The following is a 20,478-nucleotide window of genomic DNA, read 5'->3' as shown; positions in this document are numbered from 1 at the left end:
TTGATGTTCTTCTTGATAACATCTTTTTAGAGCCTTGACTGCATCAAATTAAATTCTGATTACCCTGATAGTGCTGTACAACTTCCAAATGTATTCAGGTAACTTTGTTCTGGAATGAAATAAGCTATTTTGACAAGGATGCTTGCTAGGCAGCAAAGAGATGGAGAGGAAAGAGCCCTGTCAGGGAAGCAGCACATCCCCAGCCCCAGTTTCAGCCCTGGGGCTGCTAGGCTGTGGTGCCCCAGCAAGCCAGGTCACTGGCACTGGGAGCTGTAGCAGGGAGGGGGGACACAGGCAGACTCTGCAAAAGCCAAATTACACTTTTGGTGGTTCACAAATCTCCCAGCACCAGAGCTCTGGACCATTTGCCCCTTCCAGAGGGGACATCCCAAAGGGACATGCCCTTGGGTGGTGGGTGCTCAGAGCATGGACCATGGCTGGCCACAAGATATGCTGTTAGTGCACGACAGACACATCTGTGCAGAGATATCACCTCTATATGCAGAAAGGCCATTTCATGTCTCTTCCCTACCTCAGTCCTGGTAAACTCAGCCTGAAATCACTGGTCTAGCTGTGGGCACAGGCGCAGCATCCCAACGATGTCCAAGTGATGCCCAAGGCGCAGGCTGGAATCCCTGTGTGATCTTCAGTCCATTAGCAGTAGTGCTGCTCCCTGGCCCAAGCTTCACTCCACGGCTGGATGCTAGGATGAAAATAAAGTGCAAATATTATTGTTGGCAGAGATTATCAGCTCCCCCACTGTGATTTCGGCATCTTTAAACTTCATGTTTTATTAATCCTCACTATACAATTAACGGCATCAAAATGTGATGTCTGCAAACAAAGGGATGCAGTGCAGCATTATCTCTGTAAAATACAGGACTTGAGCACTTGATTGTAAATATGCCTGTTAAGGCATTCTATAGTGTGGGGCTACACATAAGATGCAGCTGGAGTCACCTGCCCTGAGCAGGGATGTGGTTCTCATGGCCTTTGCTTCCTGCCCTGCATATTCTCCCCAGGGGAGGGCTGGCTCCATGGAAAACTCTGTTTCCTTCCAGCTATACTGGATAATGCCTCCTGCCCCCAAAACCTGTTTTTTCCGATTAAGTGCTGCTGCAGGAGTTTTGGCTGCAAAAGGGGACTTTGTTGTTGACCTAGAAGCTGGTGTGGGGACAGCTCAACAGCCTCTGCTGGAGCTATCCTCTCCCTCATGACCCAAGATGGGATGATGGAGCAGAGGGTCACAAATCTCCTTGAAGCCACTGTTCAGGGATGAGCTTTGTTAAGATCTGATAAGTGCCAGATGCCTCTGCCCAAATTAAGCTGCAAACAAGACCCTATGTGAGAGTCATTAATATGGATTTTATCTAACAATAATTGTGGAGTAAAAAAATTGAAAAGAGGGGTGGGAAAGAAAGGGGGGAGAGAGGGAAGAGAGACATCAAGTAGAAGACTTGGACAAGGTCCACACATGGACCTTGCAGCATCTGTTGGTCCTTCTTCACCCTGGGCTTCTCTGCCCATCTGCAGCACCTTAGGACCTCCTGTGACTTGGTAGCAGCCACCTCTGAAAAACAAGGTGGTGAAACACCTTCATCAGCTTCCTGCACCACACTCAGCATTGGGCTGAGCCCCATGGACTTTCTGCAGCTGGAGATTTCTTCCAAGCAAACTTCAAATTAATTATTCTCCTTCCAGCTTCTGGAGGACAGTGAAACCCATGGAAGCAGCCAGTGCCTTCAGCACCCACTATAGAAATAAGCTACACAGTGCCCCAGGGACCAGCCTTTCTTGCACAGATATTTCAGATGCTGAGACCCTGCACTGGACAGGGCCCAGAAGCTGCGGGAGAAATGGAAAGTCTCGAGTTTTTTATTCTTGGCAGAAATTTCTGCCCATCTTAAAAGAAGAAAATAGGTGGATATCATGGATCACTCTGCACAGACTGTTACAGCTTTGGAATAAGTCTGCATGGCAAATTTTTAGGGTGTTATTGTTAGTCACCTGTTATTTTCTTGGGGTCTCACTCTGGAATCAATCCATCACCTGCAAACCTCACCAACTATCTGAAAAAAGTTTAAAACATTCAGGTAATTCTGATAGTGGAGAATTTTATTTGAAGTCCAGAAAAAGGAGGAGCCAGGTAACAAGGAAGAAGACAAAGTTCAGTGAAGAGTATGTGGGAGATTATGATAGCTGTGCTCTCCTAGGTGAGGAAATAAAGGCACAGACTAGAGAGAGAGAGAGGGAGGAAAAAGAATACCAGCAGTCTGTAGAACTTGTGTGTGGTCCTGCCACATGGCATGTCCAGATCTGGGGTTGAGAGACAAAGAAGAGACAGAAAAGGAGAGGAACGAGTGAGACAGGACAAGGGGAGGGGTAGGAGATCCACTTTTCTAATTCACCTGGGTGCACGCCTCTTATGCAAACTAGATTTTTCACATTGTTTTGTTCGTGTATGCACAGCCATTCTCCAGGTAGTGATTTGGGGGTGGGGACTGAGCATGACTCTCAAGGCAGAGCAGGAAGTTGGCTCGGAACAGCGCTGCCACACCTCTGCAGGATTCTCGCTTTCCATCAGAACTTTCCTGTTTTAACAGTCAGAATATCTGAGATAAAACATGTCCAGGCCTCGTCCTCCACAGTCCTGAAGCACATTGCTTAGGACTGCGTCCAGACAATTCTGGAGTATTTCCAATGAGGGAGACTCCATCCCCTCTTCTGAGCAAGCTGCTCACACAGTAAGGTTCTGCCTCATGTGCAGGTGTAACTTCATGTGCATTGATTTCTGCCCATCGCCTTCTTTTCTTATTGCTCGGCACCACCAAGCAGAGGCAGACTCCATTCATCCTCTTCCCTTATCAAAAAAAAAAACTTGCTAAAGATTAATTTCCTCTTCACTGCTTTCTTTTTAAGTGGCTGCTTTCCAATGCTGGTTACAGACAGAATTGTGATAAATTCCTGTTGTCAATACACAGATTTCAATGGAAGAGTCTATTTCACAGCAGTAAAATAACTGAATCCAAACAAAAAGGAAGGGGAAAAAACCCTCAAAAAGCTACCAAGACTGCAGCCAAAAGTATAGAGGTGCCCTCATGCATTTTTGTTTCTAATGACAAGTAGCTTTGAAATAAACTAATCACAAAAGCTTTTAAAGTTTTTATAGAGGGGAAAGGGCTTGCTTATGACACCATTTCTTTATGTTTGCAAGTCAGACGAATTAAATCCTACTCACAGAAGGGAGGATTTCTTAAGGGACAAAAGGATGCAAACAGCAAGGAAAACATGTGGGGGGTAGATATACACAGAATGTACAAAAGCCAAAAGAAGTGGCTGTGACATGCTGTAAAGCCCATCAGTTTGGAAACTCTTCAGTTAATGCAGAGAATCAATTAGCTGACAAAACAGCTAAAGAGGTTGCTGAAAAAGATATCCTTGCATGAAAATCTAGCAAAGTGTTGAATGTCCTGGAATAAAAACCGAATTACAATAATCAGGACAGGCAGCTAGCCCCACCATTAGAAGCTACAGAAAGAAACAGCAGATGATTGGTGACCTCATGTGGGCAGAAAATTGTACCTCCAAACGTAATGTAAAAATATGTGGTTTGTTTGTAAAACAATCACAAGAAAGGGAGAAGGCCACCTCCAGAGCTCGTAAAATTGAAATTCACCAGGTGATTGCTGGCAAATTGATTTCACAGAACTGCCCAGGCAGATTTGGGACTGGTACATTTTGGTATTGGTAGATACTTTTCCTGGATGGCCAGAAGCTTTCCCATGGCACACCTACAAGCCAAGGGAAATCTCAAAAGTTTTGCTGAAATTAGTATTTAATAGCACTGGAACTAACTCTTTTAAGTCTTCAAAGGTACATCATTATCAAGGCATCATTAAGACTAGACTGACATGTACATTCTTTCCAACCAGGAGATCCAGTGTGCATCAGAGCCTGAATTTTGGACCAATCCAGGAGAAATGGAAGGGACGGAATCAGGTTCTTCTGGTAAACTACATCACACTCAAGGGAGAAGGAATCAAGCACTGGGTTCATCACACACAGGTAAAACCGGAGATCACGTGGATTGATGGAAAATCCTTTAAGAATGAAAATATGAAAGAAACCCTATGGATGTTGTGTGGATCCTCACACGGAGGTTGAAGGAATCCCCTCAGGGGCTGTGGGGACCCTCACATGGAGTCTGTGGGGAGCCCCTCACACAGAGCCATGTGTGGGACCTTCCCTCACACAGAGCGATGTGTGGGACCTTCCCTCACATAGATCCTGTGGGAACCCTCACATGGAGCCTGTGGGGAGCCCCTCACACAGAGCGATGTGTGGGACCTTCCCTCACACGATGCTTGTGGGGACCTTCCCTCACACGGAGCCTGTGGGGACCCTCACATGGAGTCTGTAGGGAGCCCCCTCACACAGAGCGATGTGTGGGACCTTCCCTCACACAGAGCGATGTGTGGGACCTTCCCTCACATGGAGTCTGTGGGGACCTTCCCTCACACAGAGCGATGTGTGGGACCTTCCCTCACATGGAGTCTGTGGGGACCTTCCCTCACACGGACCCTGTGGGGACCCCCTCACACAGGGCGATCTGTGGGACCTTCCCTCACACGGAGCCTGAGGGGAACCCCTTCACATAGAGCCTGTGGGGACCCCCTCACACGGAGCCTGTGGGGACCCCCTCACACGGACCCTGTGGGGACCCCCTCACACGGACCCTGTGGGTACTCGTGTCCCGCGGAGCTTCGCGGGCTCCGTGCGCGGAGCGGGCCCGGCCGTGCGGGAGGCTCCGGTCGCGCGAGGGCGCTGCCCACCCGTGCGCTCCGGTTTCCCCGCAGCGCGGCCATGGCGGGCGCGGCGCGGCGCGGGGGTAGCGCCGTGTGCCGCTCCCGGGACCCCGCCGTGTACCGCTCCCGGGACCCCGTCCGCAACTTGCGCCTACGGTGAGCGCCTGCCCGGCCCCGGCCCGGTTCCGCCGGCGCGCACAGCCCTGACGCTCCGCTCCTTCCCCGCAGGGTCCGTATCCAGCGGGTCGCGCCGGCCGGGCCTCTCCTGCCGCGGGCGCCGCTGTCGCCGCTCGCCGGCCCCGAGCGCCCAGGCCGGGCCGATCGCACCGCCAGTGCGGGAGCGGTGCCGCTGCGGGTCACCGCGGCCTCTCGCGCCGGCGCCCAGAGTCCCCCGGAGGATGAGGAGGAGGTGGCCGAGGTGGGGTGGCAGGAGAAACTCTTCAGCCAGGTGGGTGCACGGTGAGGGGGCGGGAGGGACTTGGCGGAATGGGTCAGATCGGGGGGGATTACTGGGGTCATCCAGTCCGACTCCTCTGCTCCGGCACGGACTCAAGAGCACGCTGCTCAGGCTCATGTCCAGTTTGGAATACCTCTGGTGAGGGGGACTCCACGCACTCTCTGGACAGTGCTTGGTCACCGCACAGGGAAGGAGTTCTTCCTCGTTTTCAGGTGGATCTTTCTGGGCATCAGTTCCTGCCTGTTCCACTTGTCCCATTGCTGGTCCTTACGGAGCAGAGCCTGATCCATGCTCTGACCCCTTTGATACTGACAGAAACAGATGGGGATGAGGTACCCTCTCAATGTCTCTTCTCGAGGCTGAACAGCCCCAGCTCCCTCAGCTTTTCATTGTAAGAAAGGTGCTCCTTGAGGAACTTTGTCACCCTCTGCTGAACCTGCTCCAGGAGCTTCACGTGTCTCCTGTCCTATCCAGAACTGGCTTGGGGGAGATTCCTGACACCCCCTTTTCTGCACCTCACTGTGGGGTTCCTTGTTTCAGGGCGAGCTTCTGTGCCCGAGGCTTTCCTGGTGGGCATTGGTGCTGCTGCTGGCTGCCACGTACCTGAGCAGTGTTGGAGCTGCTCTGGAGCTTGCCTTATTTGTTGGGATTCCCAAAGGGTCTTGTCTCTGGGGTGGCTTTGGTAAAAAGCTGAAAAATGTCTGTGGCTTTGCCAAAGCTGGTGAAAGGCAGCTGTTGTTGCTTTACCTGTGGTGCTGTCAGTTTGAGGTGGATCTGTACCGGAGTGAGTCAGCCTGCCAGACTCCCCTGGACTGGCAGTACCATGAGGAGATCCAGAAGCTAGAGAAGGCTGGAGGTCGGAAGAACTGTCGCATCTTCACCTACACTGACCACGACCGATTCACCGACCTAGAGGAGGTACCAGCTCTTAGTTACTCAATGTCTGTCAAAACTTCCAGTCCTACTGGAGAGGGAACATTTCTTGATTCTCAGCCAGGCAGATACCCTGAGTGCAGGAGAATACACTGCTGGAAAGGAGTTTCCCCTGGTGCCCCAGACCTGGGGTGGGATGTCCCTGGTTCAGAGCAGTGGTTGGGACAGCCAGAGGGACTTGGCTCTGTAGGAAGCTTGCTGACTGGAGTGAGCTGTATTTTGCCACCAGAATAGTGAAGGAATTCTGCAGTCATTTAGCAACTTTTCCTTGCATGTGTTTGTGTGCATACCTGTTCTCTCCTCTAAGAGGAGAGCTGTGTTTGGGAAAGATGTCCAGTTAAGCTAGTTCCTGTCTGTTCTTCCAGCTCTGCCAGAAGGTAACTGACTTGGATAATGAAGCGCCATCATATCTGGTTGAGAGGATGGCCAATGTGAGGAGGAGAAGACAGGACCGTAGACCTGTGTGAGTTCCAACTCAACAGGCTTGGAGCTTGTTCGTGCAGGTTTTGTGGTTCTGGTGCCCCAGCTGTGGATCAGCCTGGTCCCTGGGAGCTGGTGGCTTGTTCTGTGTCACACGTAATCCAGCATTGTGACTCCTCATCATGGTGGGTTTGGTGCTGCTGAGGTGAGCTGTGACTGGTGCTGTTCTCTTGTTGACAGAGAAGCAAGTTCTCTGAAGTCAAAAATCATCACCTGGGAACCTTCAGAAGAATTTATAAAGAACAATCATGTAATTAACACACCTGTCCAGACCATGTACATCATGGGGGACTTGGGACCTTATGGGAAGTAAGTAAAATCCTGAAGTGATCGTAATTTCCCGGAATAAAATCCATCTTCCCTCCTTACTCAAAACTCCTGTTTCTTTCATTACTTGAGGGGGGAAAATTCCAAGAGCTTAGTAACAGGGGCTGCAATTTCTTTCTGCCTCTTTCTTCTGTTGGGAGGCAGCTGAGTGTATACCTCCAAAAGACTTCTAAACCAGTGTAGGAACGTGTGTATGTGTTCCCTTTTGTATCCCCAAGTTCCTTTACCGGCTCTGCTGTTCCAGAGCACAAGAGTATCAGTGTTCTCTGTTTAGACTTTGTTTTCCTGGTGTCCTCCTTCAGGCTCGGTCACAAGGAGTATGAAAATGTGCTTTGCACAATCAAGGTGGATGGCAATGGGGTGATCACAGTGAAGCCTGACTTCACTGGCACCAAAGGAGCCTACCGGTGAGTGGGACAGGGCTGGGACATGTCCTGGGGCTGGGGACTCAAATTGCTGTTTCCTGGTCACCCTTCGGGCAGGGGATCAGCAATTAAACTGAGAAACATTTCATTTATTTTAGAGATTTCTAAGAAAATATTAATGTGTGCTTATGCTCAGTGTCACAGTGTGTGTGCTGTGTGGGGCTTTGGTGCAAGTCTCTAGGGATGCAGGTTATCTATCATGGAATAATGGAATACTTTGGGTTGGAAGAGACCTTAAAGCCCATCCTGTTCCACCCCCAACATGGGCAGGGACAAATTCTACTATCCCAGGTTGCTCCAAGCCCTGTCCAACCTGGCCTTAGGCACTTCCAGGGATGGGGCAGCCACAGCTGCTCTGGGCAACCTTTGCCAGGGGCTCACTACCCTCAGAGGGAAGAATTCCTTCCTAATACCCATCTAACCCTGCCCTCTGTCAGTTTGAAGCCATTCCCCCTTCTTCTATGGAATTTTACATCCCTTGTAAAATTACATTATGCATATGGTGGATGCAAGTAAGTCTTCCATTTTGAGGGAGTGATGCTGGTGGGCACTTGGAAGTGAGGAGAGGGCTGTGAGTGCCCTTGTCTCACTGCACAGGCTGGGTAGAGGGGACACTGCTGGGTCAGGAGGGCCCCATTGATACCTGTGCCTATTCTCTGCATAATGGGGGAGTTTTCCCATGTGTTTTGGGACTCTGCAGGATCGAGCTGGATGGAGAGAAGCGAGAGGTGTGGGAATACACTATTGAGAATGCATCTGCCCAGGTGAAGCCAGAGGAGGAGGAGCGTGAGCAGCGTGTGTTCAGAGAAGTGAGTACTGGCCACGGAGCATATTCATGAATTCTGGGTAACAGAAGCAGCTAGGAATCATCATGGAGATGTAACTGCTGGTGCTCTGCACATCTGAAGTGACAAAATGCCACTGCCCTAAGCCTCATTATGCTCAGGGATCTGAGAACTACAGCAATTATTCCCTGCTTCATCCCTTGTTCCTCAAAGAGCCCTTGTCTGTAGTTAGCCTGCCCCTAGCTGCAGTGCTTCAGGGAGTGAGAACTGATGCAAGAAACCACCCAATTTTGTGCCTTCCTAGTGTCACCTGCCAGTGTTTTTCCTTCCCTTTTGAGCAGTGGGCAAACCCTTTCCTTCATCTTCCTCTTGCTGCCTGTATATTTATTAAATGATGTCTTGTTACCTTTAATGTCCCAGGATATTGGGATCTCATTTCACATCTCGATTTTTCTGAATTGCTTTTTTTGTCTCTTGATAGTTTATGAAAGTACTTTTTGGTTTAGATTTTTATTTGTGCATTTCCTTACTGGTTTTGTGGTCACCACGGGAATAATGATTTCATTACACTGATCTCTGCCTGGCCATTTCCTTGGAATAGTTTGTACCTGTGTTTTTCAGGTATCATTTAAAATCTGATTCTTCAGTTTCTTTTCCCTTAGAGCTGGTCTTGGAGAACCAAAGCTGAAGTTCTGTGCAGTGTTAGCAGTTATGCATCTTTGTTCTTTTATACACTTATATTCCCCATATTTGCTGTAACAACCCCACATGTGCTAAGCCTGGTAGTGATTTGAGTTTAAATTGTATACAGTTTAAGTTTTGCAGTACATAACAGCAGATATAATCAAAATGACACTTTTTTTTGTTGTTGTTGTGTGTGTTCCCAGCTGTACGGGCGGCACAGGGATTACCTCAGTGGGCTCGTGGGCTCAGACTTTGAAATGGTGAGTGCAGAGGCACTGGCAGGGACTGGAGCTCTGTTGTCTCTGGGTTTCCTGGCTCAGAGTTGCCACTTGCAGCTCGGTCTCCAAAGACTGGTTTGCTCTGGAGGGGGGTGGGCAGCTTTTACTTCGTGGCTTCAAGCAAAAAATTGGGTCAGAGGGGACAAGTGGCAGTGAATTTGGGGTCTGCAGAAATCCATCCTGCCTGTTCAGAGCCTGCTGAACACTACAGCCTCTGTGAGGCTGCATGCTATGCTTCAAGGCCTGTGATTATAGTACTCTGAGAAGGAAGGAGAGTTTATGTCTTCAGGGACAGTGATTGCTGTTAACTTCTCCAATGTCAAACAGCTCTGTGTGCCACTTTGTGCAAGTAAACAGCCCCTCTCACACTCAGACTCATGAAGTTTCCATTCTCACTTGAATTATCCAAACTGCAGTGTTTTTTTTCTCAAATATTGTTTGCCAATACAGTGAATACAAATCAAGTGAAATGCAATACAAAGCAGTGAAAGTTGTGCTTTCCAGTACTGATCTTTTCCAGACACTGATAGAGTGTCTCAGTGCTCCCCCCTGCTCCCTCATCTTGGGCAAATGCAGGAAAATGACAGAAGCAGGATTGTAATTTCTGCAAGTGACTTCTCACTGTGTGTTATATCGATCTTCACATCTGTAAGAGACCTATTTACAGAACAGTAAATTCCTGCAGGCTGGGATTTGGTCTGTTTAGAGCCTCTTTCCAGGGGGACTGTTCACTTCTGGAAGTGATAGGACAAATCATGCCTCCTCCCTGGCCAGAACAGTAAATCATTCATGTCTGAAAATCCATAAAATACATGTGTGAGATGCTGTTGGGAAAGAATTGTTGAGGTTTCACGAGTGTTGAGCTCTTTATGTTGTTTATCTGCTAATTTTTGCAGCCTCTTCCTGGTACTCTGAGACTTTTCATGAATGGAGAAATAGGTGAGTCCTTATTGTAAACAATAATAGGGGCAAATGTGGGCATGCTGGGATGGCTGAGGGTGTGATCCAAGGATTCTTGAATCCCTAGATTCAAGAGGCCCTAGAATCCTTTACTTCCTCCTTCTCCTCCCTGTTTCCTGCAGACTAATCCCTTGAGAGACATTTACAGATTGGAGGTTACAAATGCTGTAGCTGTTCTAAGAAGGTCTAGATCTGAAAAAAGGAGAGCAGATTGCTGTAATCTCTATTAACTTCCCAAAGAAACCAATTAAATGTGTGAATTCCGTCATCTGGTTAGTGGTACAGGAACAGGGATAGTCTGGAGAAGGAATCTTCTCTGCAGGTCGTCTCCTGTTACTTTGAAGACTTTTCCCAGCTTCCAGCAATAACTGATTTTCCTTGAGTTTATTGGTGGTTGCTCTCCCAAAAATGTACAGTGAATGCTGGAAGAATTTGTGTGGAATCAGACAGCTGAAGTTCATCCTCTCTTCTCAGTTTCAGCTCAAGGCTACGAGTATGATAACCTTTACGTACATTTCTTCCTGGAGCTGCCTAACCGTGAGTGTTCACATTCCCAGCCACATCACAGCTGCTTAAGAGATGAAACAGGCTTTGGCTGCTCCATCAGACCAGCAAAAATTAATGTTGGGGCTGGGATCTAGTTAGAATCCTCCAGAGCTAAAATGGCAGAACTCAGCTCAGACTGGGACATAGAGGTGGTGGTGACCAGTCTGTCCAAACTTCATTCCTTATCTTGCAGAGAGCAGTCTTCCTCTGCTCCCCACCACAGTGACCTTGTCTGATTTCATCATGTTGCCATCATGTTTTGTGCTGATATTAGCATATTAAATTTTGATGGATGAATAAGTCTCCCAGCACTTACCTGCATATCCTGCTGCATGTTTAGTTCTCCTGAAGCTATGGCTCTGGCTCCCCTATCTGGATATATCTGTCAAGATACCACTTCTGCTACTCAGTACATTTAGATAAGGCTCTACTTTTCTCCTGATGTGAGTTGAGCTTTTCATGGACAATTCAGGGTGTTCTAAAGAGCAGTGCCTAGAGCAGGGAAAAATCATATGAGGAACATATGAGAGAGCTGGAGGGGCTCAGTCTGGAGAAGAGGAGCCCCAGGGGGAACCTTCTCACTCTCTACAACTCCCTGACAGGAGGGTGCAGCCAGGTGGGGGTCAGGCACTGCTCTCAGACAAGTAACAGGACTAGAGGAAAGGGCCTCAAGTTGCACCAGGGGAGGTTCAGGTTGGACATGAGGAAGAGTTTCTCTATGGAAAGGGTGGTCAGGCATTAGAAGGAACTGCCCAGAGCAGTGGTGGAGTTGCCATCCCTGGAGGTGCCCAAGGAATGACTGGATGTGGCACTCAATGCTCTAGGCTGGTTGACAAGGTGAGGATGGGTCACAGGTTGGATTAGATGATATTGGAGGGCTTTTCCAACCTTAATGATTCTGTGATTCTGTGAATGCCAGGGTGGGTGATGTTACATTTTACCCCAGTCATCAGGGACTGACATTCTCCTTTGAGCTGCTCTGGTTTGTGAGTTTGGCCTCACCCCAAGCCTTCATCTTCTCCTGTTTCCCCCAGAGTGGTCAAGCTCCCCGTTCCAGCAGCTCTCAGGAGTGACGCAGACCTGTGCCACCAAAAGAGTGGGGAGGGTAAGGACACTTGCTGACCTGCAGAGCAATTTGAACAGGCAATCTCTGGAGTGGAACATTTGTAACAAACTACAGATATATTCAGCGAAGGTCCTGAGTTGAGGGCTCTTTACAAGATCAGAACATGTTTGGGATTCTCCTTATTTTAATTATACTTGTCATTTTTTCAAGGGGCCACCATCTCCAAATAAAATTAGACCAAATAAATCTACTTCCAAGCAGTTTCTGGAACCTCACCTTTTTATTAATTCTTGTTGACTGATTGCCTTTGGAGCTCTGATTTTTGTGTTCTTCAATGCTCTGAGCTAACTAAGCATTGTTCCATCTTGCTTGGGGCAGGAATGTGCAGAGACTCTACAGTGACTTTGAACTTTATCAGCTTTTTAATGTATTTTATATGTTTTCATATTACAAAAATAATTATCATACAACATTTTAGTAATACCATTGTTTAAGGTACTGTGCTTGCCTTGGCTCCTATAAAATTTGAGGCTGCCCTGTAGTTATGACTGAGTTTTCACTTGAGGTGTGTCACTCCCCTTTTATTATTTTCAACATCCTGTTCCATTGACATGGCTCTAGGGAGTGTATGCAGGTCCATGTTGCACTCACGTGTTTGTTAGTGGAATATAATTGATCTTTTTGGGCAGCATCACCTGCTTTCTACCATTAATTCCTTTCTCCCAGCTTTCTATGCCCTTTGCAATGCTGGTGATGAAGTCTTTTGTCCAGGAATTTGATCTCTGCTCTGTTCTTTTTCTAGGAGAATGTGGCATATTTCTGCTACCCCTTCACTGTGGAGATGTTTTACACCCAAGAAGATGAAGGTGTGTTTCTTTGTTACTCTGAAATCCTTTGGTCCCACTGTAGCCATCGTGCTGTCTGTCCTGTTGGAGGTGAAAGGACAGAGGGAAATGTTTCTGGTTCAACAAAAGTTCACCCTGTCACCATGCAGCCCTTGGACACATCCTGTGTTTGCCCTGCCCAGGAATCCATTAGCATTTTTATGGATTCATTGATGTTGCCCTGTTTCCAGGCTGTAGACAGCTTTATCTGGTTGGAAAACTACTTGGTTCTTGGCTTGTCTCTTTAAACCTGGCATGCAGGGCTGTGTTGCTGTGCCTGGTGTGCTGCACAGAGCCCTGGGATGCTGCAGCTGGAGAACCAGGCAGCTTTTTTTATACACAACTAAAACTCTGTGCTGAGTCTTACATTTGTAGACACGCTCAGTGACCTGTATAATCCCTAGATAGTTCATGTCACTTTGAAACTTCAGCTCTATTTTAAGCTGGGCTTCTCTGCTGCCTGTTCCTGCTGCTTCCTCACCAATCCTATTGCTCTGTGGATACAATTGCTAGGGACAGCACTGTGGCATGCCTTTCCACTTGAATCCAAAGTACACTTTGGATCTGGGTATTCAACCAACACTAATGAATTTTCAGACTAGAGGAAGCACAATGAGTTTGTTTCACTGTGGAAAAAATAAATGCTTGGAGAGATAAAGGAGAATTCAAGTTAATATTCCCCCAATAGCAGTGGGAAAGGTCAGACATGAACAGGTTCTGTTGTTTGGCTTCAGATCATTCACAAAATATTGTCTTGTCTTCTCAAAGATAATTGACAGCCCAGTCTGGACTTGCCCTTAAAGAATTTTCCACAATTTTTATCATCAGTAATTCTGTTTCCAGCTTCAAATCTGAGGGTTCAATCTTTACAGGGGAAACTAATCAACCATAAATCTTTGTTAGTCATTGTAGAAGAAATACAGAAGGGACTGTGGTGGAAGGATGCTGGAGTGTGTTCAGAGAGGGAGCAGAACTGGGGAAGGATCTGGAGGACAAAGAATACCTGAGGGAGCTGGGTGGACTCAGCGTGGAGAAAAGGAGGCTCAGGGAGGACCTTCTCACTCTCTACAGTTCCGTGACAGGAGGGTAGAACCAGCTGGAGGTTGGGCTCTACTCCTAGAGAATGAAGGGCAGGACAAGAGGAAACCTCAAGCTGCTCCAGGGGAGGTTCAGGCTGGACACTAGGAGGGGTTTCCTCACAGAATGGGTGTCAGGCACTAAAAGGGGCTGTCCAGGGAGGTGATGGATTCCTCACCTCTGGGGGTGTCCAGGGTACGACTGGAGGTGGCACTTGATGTTCTGGACTGGGTGACAAGGTGGAGATTGGTCACAGGTTGGACTCGATCTTGGAGGTCTTTTCCAAGCTAAATGATTCTCTGATTCTTTGGCTTCCTACTAGTGGTATTGGGCATTTAGCATTCTTTCTCTCAATGATAATCTCCTTCCCAAAGCTGTGACCTGCTTCCCATCTTGCAGACAGTCTCCCTCAGTGGCCTGTTCTCTACTTTGAGGTCCTATCCCTGGATTTCTGGCAGAGGTATCGTGTGGAAGGATATGGGTCCTTGGTGCTGCCAGCATCTCCAGGTAAAGCATCCTTGGGACATTGTGTTAATTGTCTGAGAGAATGAGTTGAGTGGTTCTCTTGGGAAGTGATTCAGCCAGTCCCAGGGATTTGGTGTACTGAAGGGAGCAGTCATCTGTCTGGGGTGCAGCAAAGAAGGATGTGAGGCGCATCTTAAGCTGCTGTCCTTGATATCCTTTGATACTGCCATCACAGCATCTGATGTGATAAAGCTCTGGGGTGATGCTGTGCATCCATCTTCACAATGGCATTAACCCTCTGTGTCCCACATGGGATCTGGGAGTGACCCCTGTGTGTTATGAGGAGATACTGCTGTTGGGCAGAGGGTACTTTCAGCATTGGCTGTGTGACTAGAATGGGCTGACTCAAGGGAACGTGCTTTTAGAACATTTCTGATACTGTGCAGTGTTTCCGTTCTAGACAGCTCCGGATTGGGTCAGCACATATCCACCTGCCTTTGCTGTCCTCTGTGACTGAATAAATCACAGGTCACAGCAGCTAAGCTGTCCTCTTCTCCTGGGCCAGGTGTCCACATGCTCACCATCCCCACCTGGCGTCCTGTGGATCTGGGAACTGTTGCTGAAATGAGGAGGTTTTTCATTGGGGGATCTCCTGAACTGGAGGACTTAACCTACATCCGGATACCATCGACCTTCAAGGTGGGCTCAGCTGCAGAGTAGCCTCTTGCCAGGACATGGTGCGTTTTGCTCTTGGGTTCAGGTGTCCATGGTCAGCCTGGACCAGATTTGAACAAGGATGAGCTGCTGGTCCTGCCACTCTCACTGAAGAAATGTCTCCTCTATGAGTCTTGTGATCCTCAACAGAGGAATGAGCAAACACTGAGGCAGAGCTCTTCTGAGGGGTGAGCAGCTTAGAGAAGTAGGGGAGCATGGACCAAAGCCTTGGCTTACTCCTGCCTATAAAGTGTTTGTCAGGTCAGCATTTGGTACCAGCTGTAGACTTCTCCTAGATTTCTGTGAGGAATTTGGGCTGTATTGTGCCTGGAACAGCTTCCTGAAGCAAGAAGCTGATGGGTGTGAGGCAGGTAGAAACTTCATGTTCTTCAGAAAGTTGCAGAGGTGGCTGCTGGTGTAATGAGCAGGGTGATGTTAGTGGCAGCTTTGTGTGGGAACAAGCCCTGATGCAGTTGCTGAAACCCTGCCCCAGCACTGCACTGTCAGCTTGCAAGTGTTTAGGTCCTGCCCTCAACACAGCCTGGAACTGTGTGCCCTTCTTTCCAACCTTGCAGGGAAGGGAGGACTGTACCCACAGGAGTTTGTGCTCTGGTGGAACACACTTGTTTTCACTGTGGGGTTACTCTAACCTGTGCCATCCCTGCAGGGAAAGCGCTTGAGCCGCTTTGGTTTCCGGACAAAGACCACAGGGAGTGTCACGTTCCGGCTCTATTGCCTGCAGCAGTCCAAGTGAGTGCAGCAAAGGGAGTATCAGCTCCATAAACTCCATCTCCTGTGCTGGTTTTGGCAGCCCTGACCTGCTGGTGTGCTTCTGTGCAGAGCCTTTCTGGAGAACAGTGCCCTGAGACAGCGCATGCAGAGTGTACTGGACCGACTGGGAGGCTTCAGCCAGCAGAGCTCTGTCTACAATGTTTTGGGTAGGCCCTTCAGTGTCATTCTGTCTTGGTGAGCTTTGGCTCCCTTTTTACAGAGTGGGCTGGATATTTCAGGATAATCCTTTACTGTGGGAGCAATTCCCCTCCCTGTGAGCTCTGAGTCCGTGGCAGAGGTTAAATGTTCTGCTCTGGGCTGGAAACTTCAGGAGGCATCAGCTCTGAGCAGGCAGGAGGGGTAACCACTGTGTGAGGGCACAGCCTGGACTGGGCTGTTCAGTCTTGCCTGGCACTGGGCAGAGCTGGTGGCACTAAGGCACAGACTCTGTGTCTGATTCCATTGTGTACAGAAATCAGAGAGCAGCAGGTAGAGCAGCACCAGGTGTTTTGGTGGTGTAACCTATTCATAGGAGGCGGGATCCTGCACCAGGAGAGATGATGTTCACTGAAAAGACACATCCCTCCCCTTCCCTGAGGCTGTCTTACGCATTCTTTTCCCCTATTTTTATTTCTGTCTGGCCTGCTGTCACCTCTGTGTTGTAGAGGCTTTCCAGCGGGCACGGCGCCGGATGCAGGAAGCGCGGGAGAGCCTTCCCCAGGACCTCCTCAACACTTCTGCCTCTGCTGTGGCCCAGCCCCTGGAGCCATGAGTGTCACCTCTGCTGCTTGGAGCACTTGGCATCCTCCCTCCAACACAAGCTCCCACCCCTCAGCAGGAGTCCCAGTGCTGGTGCCTGGAAGCTTCAGAAGCCCTTCCTTTGTTGTTTTCCTTGGATGGGAGAGGGAGCTTGTAACACCTCTGGGCCCAGAATTTGCATTTCCACAAGTACCTGTGGAAGGAGCCCTGTTTTTCAAGGCCCTTTGTTACCAAGCTCTAACAATACAACCAATTTTTCACATTTCTTCTGAAATACTGATATGGAACCTGTGAACCCTGTAACACCTTTTCAGGGATTGAAAATGAAGTAATGAGAAAAATTGAAATGACTTGGTAAATTTAGTTTTCTTCTTAGAGAAGAAGAGGTCAAGGCATGGATGCTGTTTGAGATGAATGAGTAGATAACCTCTTGAGAAATGCTGATAATTGTTGTTAGCTGTTGTGTGCAGGGCAATCAGTAGTAAAATTAATCCATCCACCTCTACCTTAAGACTGATTCATTCCTAGAGAAAGAGAGCTCTCTGCCACATGTAATATATGAAATTCAAGCAAAGAAAGACAGATGGAGAACTGCACAAAAGGGTTACATTCTGCATTTCCTTCTGTGTGCCCATAAGGTCTGGCTCTGCAGTGGTGAGCAGAAGGTTTCTTTGTTCAGGAATACAATTGAAAACACACCTCACCTCAGAGCTTTGGCTGAGGCTGGAAGGTTTGCAGACAGTGAGAACAGTTTATAACATTTACACAGCAGCTGAACTTTGAACTGTTCAAGCTGTTCATTTGAGGTTGATGTTTGTTGGTGGTTCGTTGTTGCATCTCTGATTGCAGAACACTGTGGTGCTTCCTGGGAAAGCTTGTGTTTACCCACTCTTTACCCACTTTCTTCTGTTCTTTTCTCAGTTTTTTCCCCCTGTTTTTATTTCTGTCTCAAGTTCAGGGGAACATAGCTCCCTGCAGACTGACAGTGGCCAAGCATTCCTGGCCAGGCACAGGCCAGGAATTGCTGCAGATTCTTGGGGGTCCCAGAGTGGGTCTAGCAGTGAGACTCTGGGGTCTGTACATGGCTGGCAGCCCCCCAGCTCTGACTACACCAGCTACAGCAGTGTAGCTGGTTTCTCTGGGGCTTTATCTGCTTATTCTTTTCAGCAAATTGGAGCTGGGATGGTTTTTGAGAGCCAGCTGAACTTCCAGCTGAATGGGCATCTGTCCGAGACTGGATCAAGCAGCCTCACCGGTGCTTTGGGCTTTGTGGGGGCAGGACTCAGCCCAAAGGCCCTCAGGGCCTTCCAGGGTCGAATTAAATGAGCTGTGCAAACAAAAGGGAATGGCAGGAATGATAGCTTGGTGGAGGAAAAGGCTGTGGGCAGTTGACAGAGCCTGCATGATGCAAATCAACACCCATTAGAAATTCCAGTGTAACAGAAAAAAACCTCCTAGAGATGAATCACTCACATGATTGGAACAGCTTCCCACCGAAGTCAGACTGCAGGAATGGGTTTTGGTCTCAATGGAGGAAGATTTGGGCTGTGATAACTCTAAACTGGAGACTTGTCAGGAAATCTCAAATGGCACTTCAGCTTGGCTCCATCCCAGGACTGGGGATGTGCACCCGGAGTTGCATCCTTCCTTTGTGAAGGATGCTGGGATGTTGGGATGTGTACCAGGAGGGTGTTTGAGAAGGACACTGGGATGTGCACAGGGAAGAATGTTGGGGAAGGCTGTTGGGATGTGCACCAGGAGGGGATTTTGGGGGAGGACACTGGAATGTACACCAGGAGAGGTGCTTGGGAAGGACTCTGGGGTGTGAATCAAGAGGGATGTTTGGGAAGGATGGTGGGAATGTGCACCAGAACAGGTATTTGGGAAGGATATTGGGATGTGCACCAAGACAGGGGGTTTGGGATGTGTGGAGCTGCCATCTCTGAGCAGGAGGAGCTGCTGCAGGACCATGTCCTACAGAGATTTGTCCTTCCCCTGGCTGGTGTGTGGGGAGGGGAGGAGTATTTTATTTGCACCACAGGGTTTAAGTGGTCATTATTAAATCACTACTGGAGGTTGATTGTTGGATCAGTATGTTTAAATTTTAGCCACGGGATTGGAGTAGCAGAGGAAGGCTCCCGGCAGCAAAGGGAAGTTCTGGGCTGCTTTGCCTCTCGCCCCCTGCTGCTGTTTTATTAATGCTCATTGTTCTCCCAAGGTGCAGCCCACGTTCTCTGCAGTTAATGCCAATATTTTAATGCATGGCAGAGTAAAGCTGACCTGAGCAAAATCCCACTTCATTGGATCAGTCAAGAAATAAGTGTCCGTGTGCCCTGTTCCTGCACTGAAATGATTGCTTTGGTTTGATTTAATATCCCTCACTGCTTTGGGTCAAGGAAGTTTTTAAGTGAACCCTAGTGCCGTGTAGGCTGGAGATGCTTCCCTTTCTCTCTCATCTGTCAAGATAATTTTCTAGGGTAACACAGAGTATCAGAGAGGACTGACGGAATCAGACTTCTCTATAATTTATTCACAAGTTCTTGTACTTAAAATCATCTGACTTTCACAACAGTTGGCAGGATTTCTACAATGCGTGAAAGCGAAACTTGTCTTGGAGGTGTGTGATTCCAGGTTGTTTCAGGCTTTCCAGATCTGAGAATGAGAGGATCAGCTTTTGGGAAGGTGGGTTTCCCATGACTTAATATGACCTTAGAAAGCCAGAAAGGTCAGGCTGAATATCAAGGTCTAATGCACAAATTTCTTCAGGCAGCATAACAGATGTTCATCTGTGAAAAATCTGAGAAATATTTTTCAACTTGTTCCTTACATAAAGACAGAAAATACAGATCATCCCTATCATATGTTTTCTTTTTTCTGTAGGAAATTTTCCTGTGCAGGGCATTGGCAGTGGCAGCTTGCGCCTGAGCGTGTTGTCAGGCTGCTGCTGGAGGCATGAGGAGGTGGAGAGAGCCCGTGATTCCTTTTAGGTGGTTGTTGTTTCTCTGGGGTGGTTCCTGTCCCACTCTGCCACTCCCTGGGTGATCTTGTTCCCTCTGCTCATGTTCCGGTACCGGTGATACCGGGGGTACCGGGGGTACCGGGGGTACCGGGGGTACCGGGGGTACCGGAGACCGATTCCGCAGGTTCTGGCTGGAGCCGCCAGAGGGAGCCGCGCCCCAGAGCCGCGCTCGGAGCCCCGGCCGGGCTCACCTTTGGGGGAAACCGGGGGAAAACCGGGCAGTGCGGGGAAACCGGGGGGAGAGGGGAAACCGGGCAGTGCGCCGTTAGCAGGGTTGTGTGGGGCAAGCAAGGGACAGTGCGGGGCGAGGGGGTCCGTGCATGGTATATGGGACAGTGCGTTGTGAGCGGGGTGATGTGCGGGGTGAGCGGGGTGATGTGCGGTGTGATGTGCGGGGTGATGTGCGGTGTGATGTGCGGGGTGAGCGGGGTGATGTGCGGTGTGATGTGCGGGGTGATGTGCGGTGTGATGTGCGGGGTGAGCAGGGTGATGTGCGGGGTGAGCGGAGTGATGTGCGGGGTGTGCCGGCCAGTGAGGCGTGAGTGAGGCTGTACACAAGGTGAGCTGTGTTGGCCGGAACACCCACAGGGGAGACCCCCGGCATTTGCAGCAGGTGTACCCCAGCACTGGGCACCCCAGGGATGACACGTGTCGGACTGTGGGAACTGCGAGCCGTGGCCCTGCGGCTGGATCCACTGGCCCCAGGAGAACCCGCAGGACCCGGCTATGGGAGATCCCGCTCCTTTTTATCCCTGGCAACGGGGAGGGAGAGGGGTGTCTCCCCGACACTGCCAGTTTCCCCAAAAGCGGCAAACTGACAGCATCTGTCTGAGCCCTGCTGGCACTTCTCTGCTCCCTGCGAGCCTGGTTTTGGGGTCCTCAGGGTAGGTCCCCCAACATGCCCTGCTTGTCTCCAGGCTGGGTGTCAGAGCCAGCTCATCTTGTTGGTGCCCCCAAACCTCGCTGTCTGCTGGACCCCCAGCACCACTGCCATGGCCCCAGGGACACCCAGGGACACGCTGCTCTTGGGGATGCCCTGCTGT

At 49.2% G+C, this 20,478-nt stretch overlaps 1 protein-coding gene across 1 annotated transcript; it reads left to right on the top strand.

Annotated features, from left to right (window-relative positions):
* The first annotated feature begins 4,823 nt into the window (after positions 1-4,823).
* On the top strand, positions 4,824-19,263 carry MKS1 (MKS transition zone complex subunit 1). The gene is made up of 17 exons (XM_058854158.1): positions 4,824-4,961; positions 5,034-5,253; positions 6,025-6,180; positions 6,561-6,658; positions 6,856-6,984; positions 7,305-7,409; positions 8,128-8,236; positions 9,100-9,156; positions 10,071-10,113; positions 10,609-10,671; positions 11,715-11,785; positions 12,549-12,612; positions 14,107-14,214; positions 14,738-14,871; positions 15,554-15,636; positions 15,727-15,824; positions 16,323-19,263. Exons 1-17 carry the CDS (start codon positions 4,864-4,866, stop codon positions 16,427-16,429), a joined length of 1,743 nt encoding a protein of 580 aa, XP_058710141.1. The 5' UTR covers positions 4,824-4,863; the 3' UTR covers positions 16,430-19,263.
* Positions 19,264-20,478: the final 1,215 nt, after the last annotated feature.

The sequence above is a fragment of the Poecile atricapillus genome, chromosome 21, assembly GCF_030490865.1.
Source record: "Poecile atricapillus isolate bPoeAtr1 chromosome 21, bPoeAtr1.hap1, whole genome shotgun sequence".
Lineage (NCBI taxonomy): Eukaryota > Metazoa > Chordata > Aves > Passeriformes > Paridae > Poecile > Poecile atricapillus.
The sequence above is the reverse complement of the archived record's forward strand: the minus strand, read 5'-3'. Positions and strand labels throughout refer to the sequence as shown.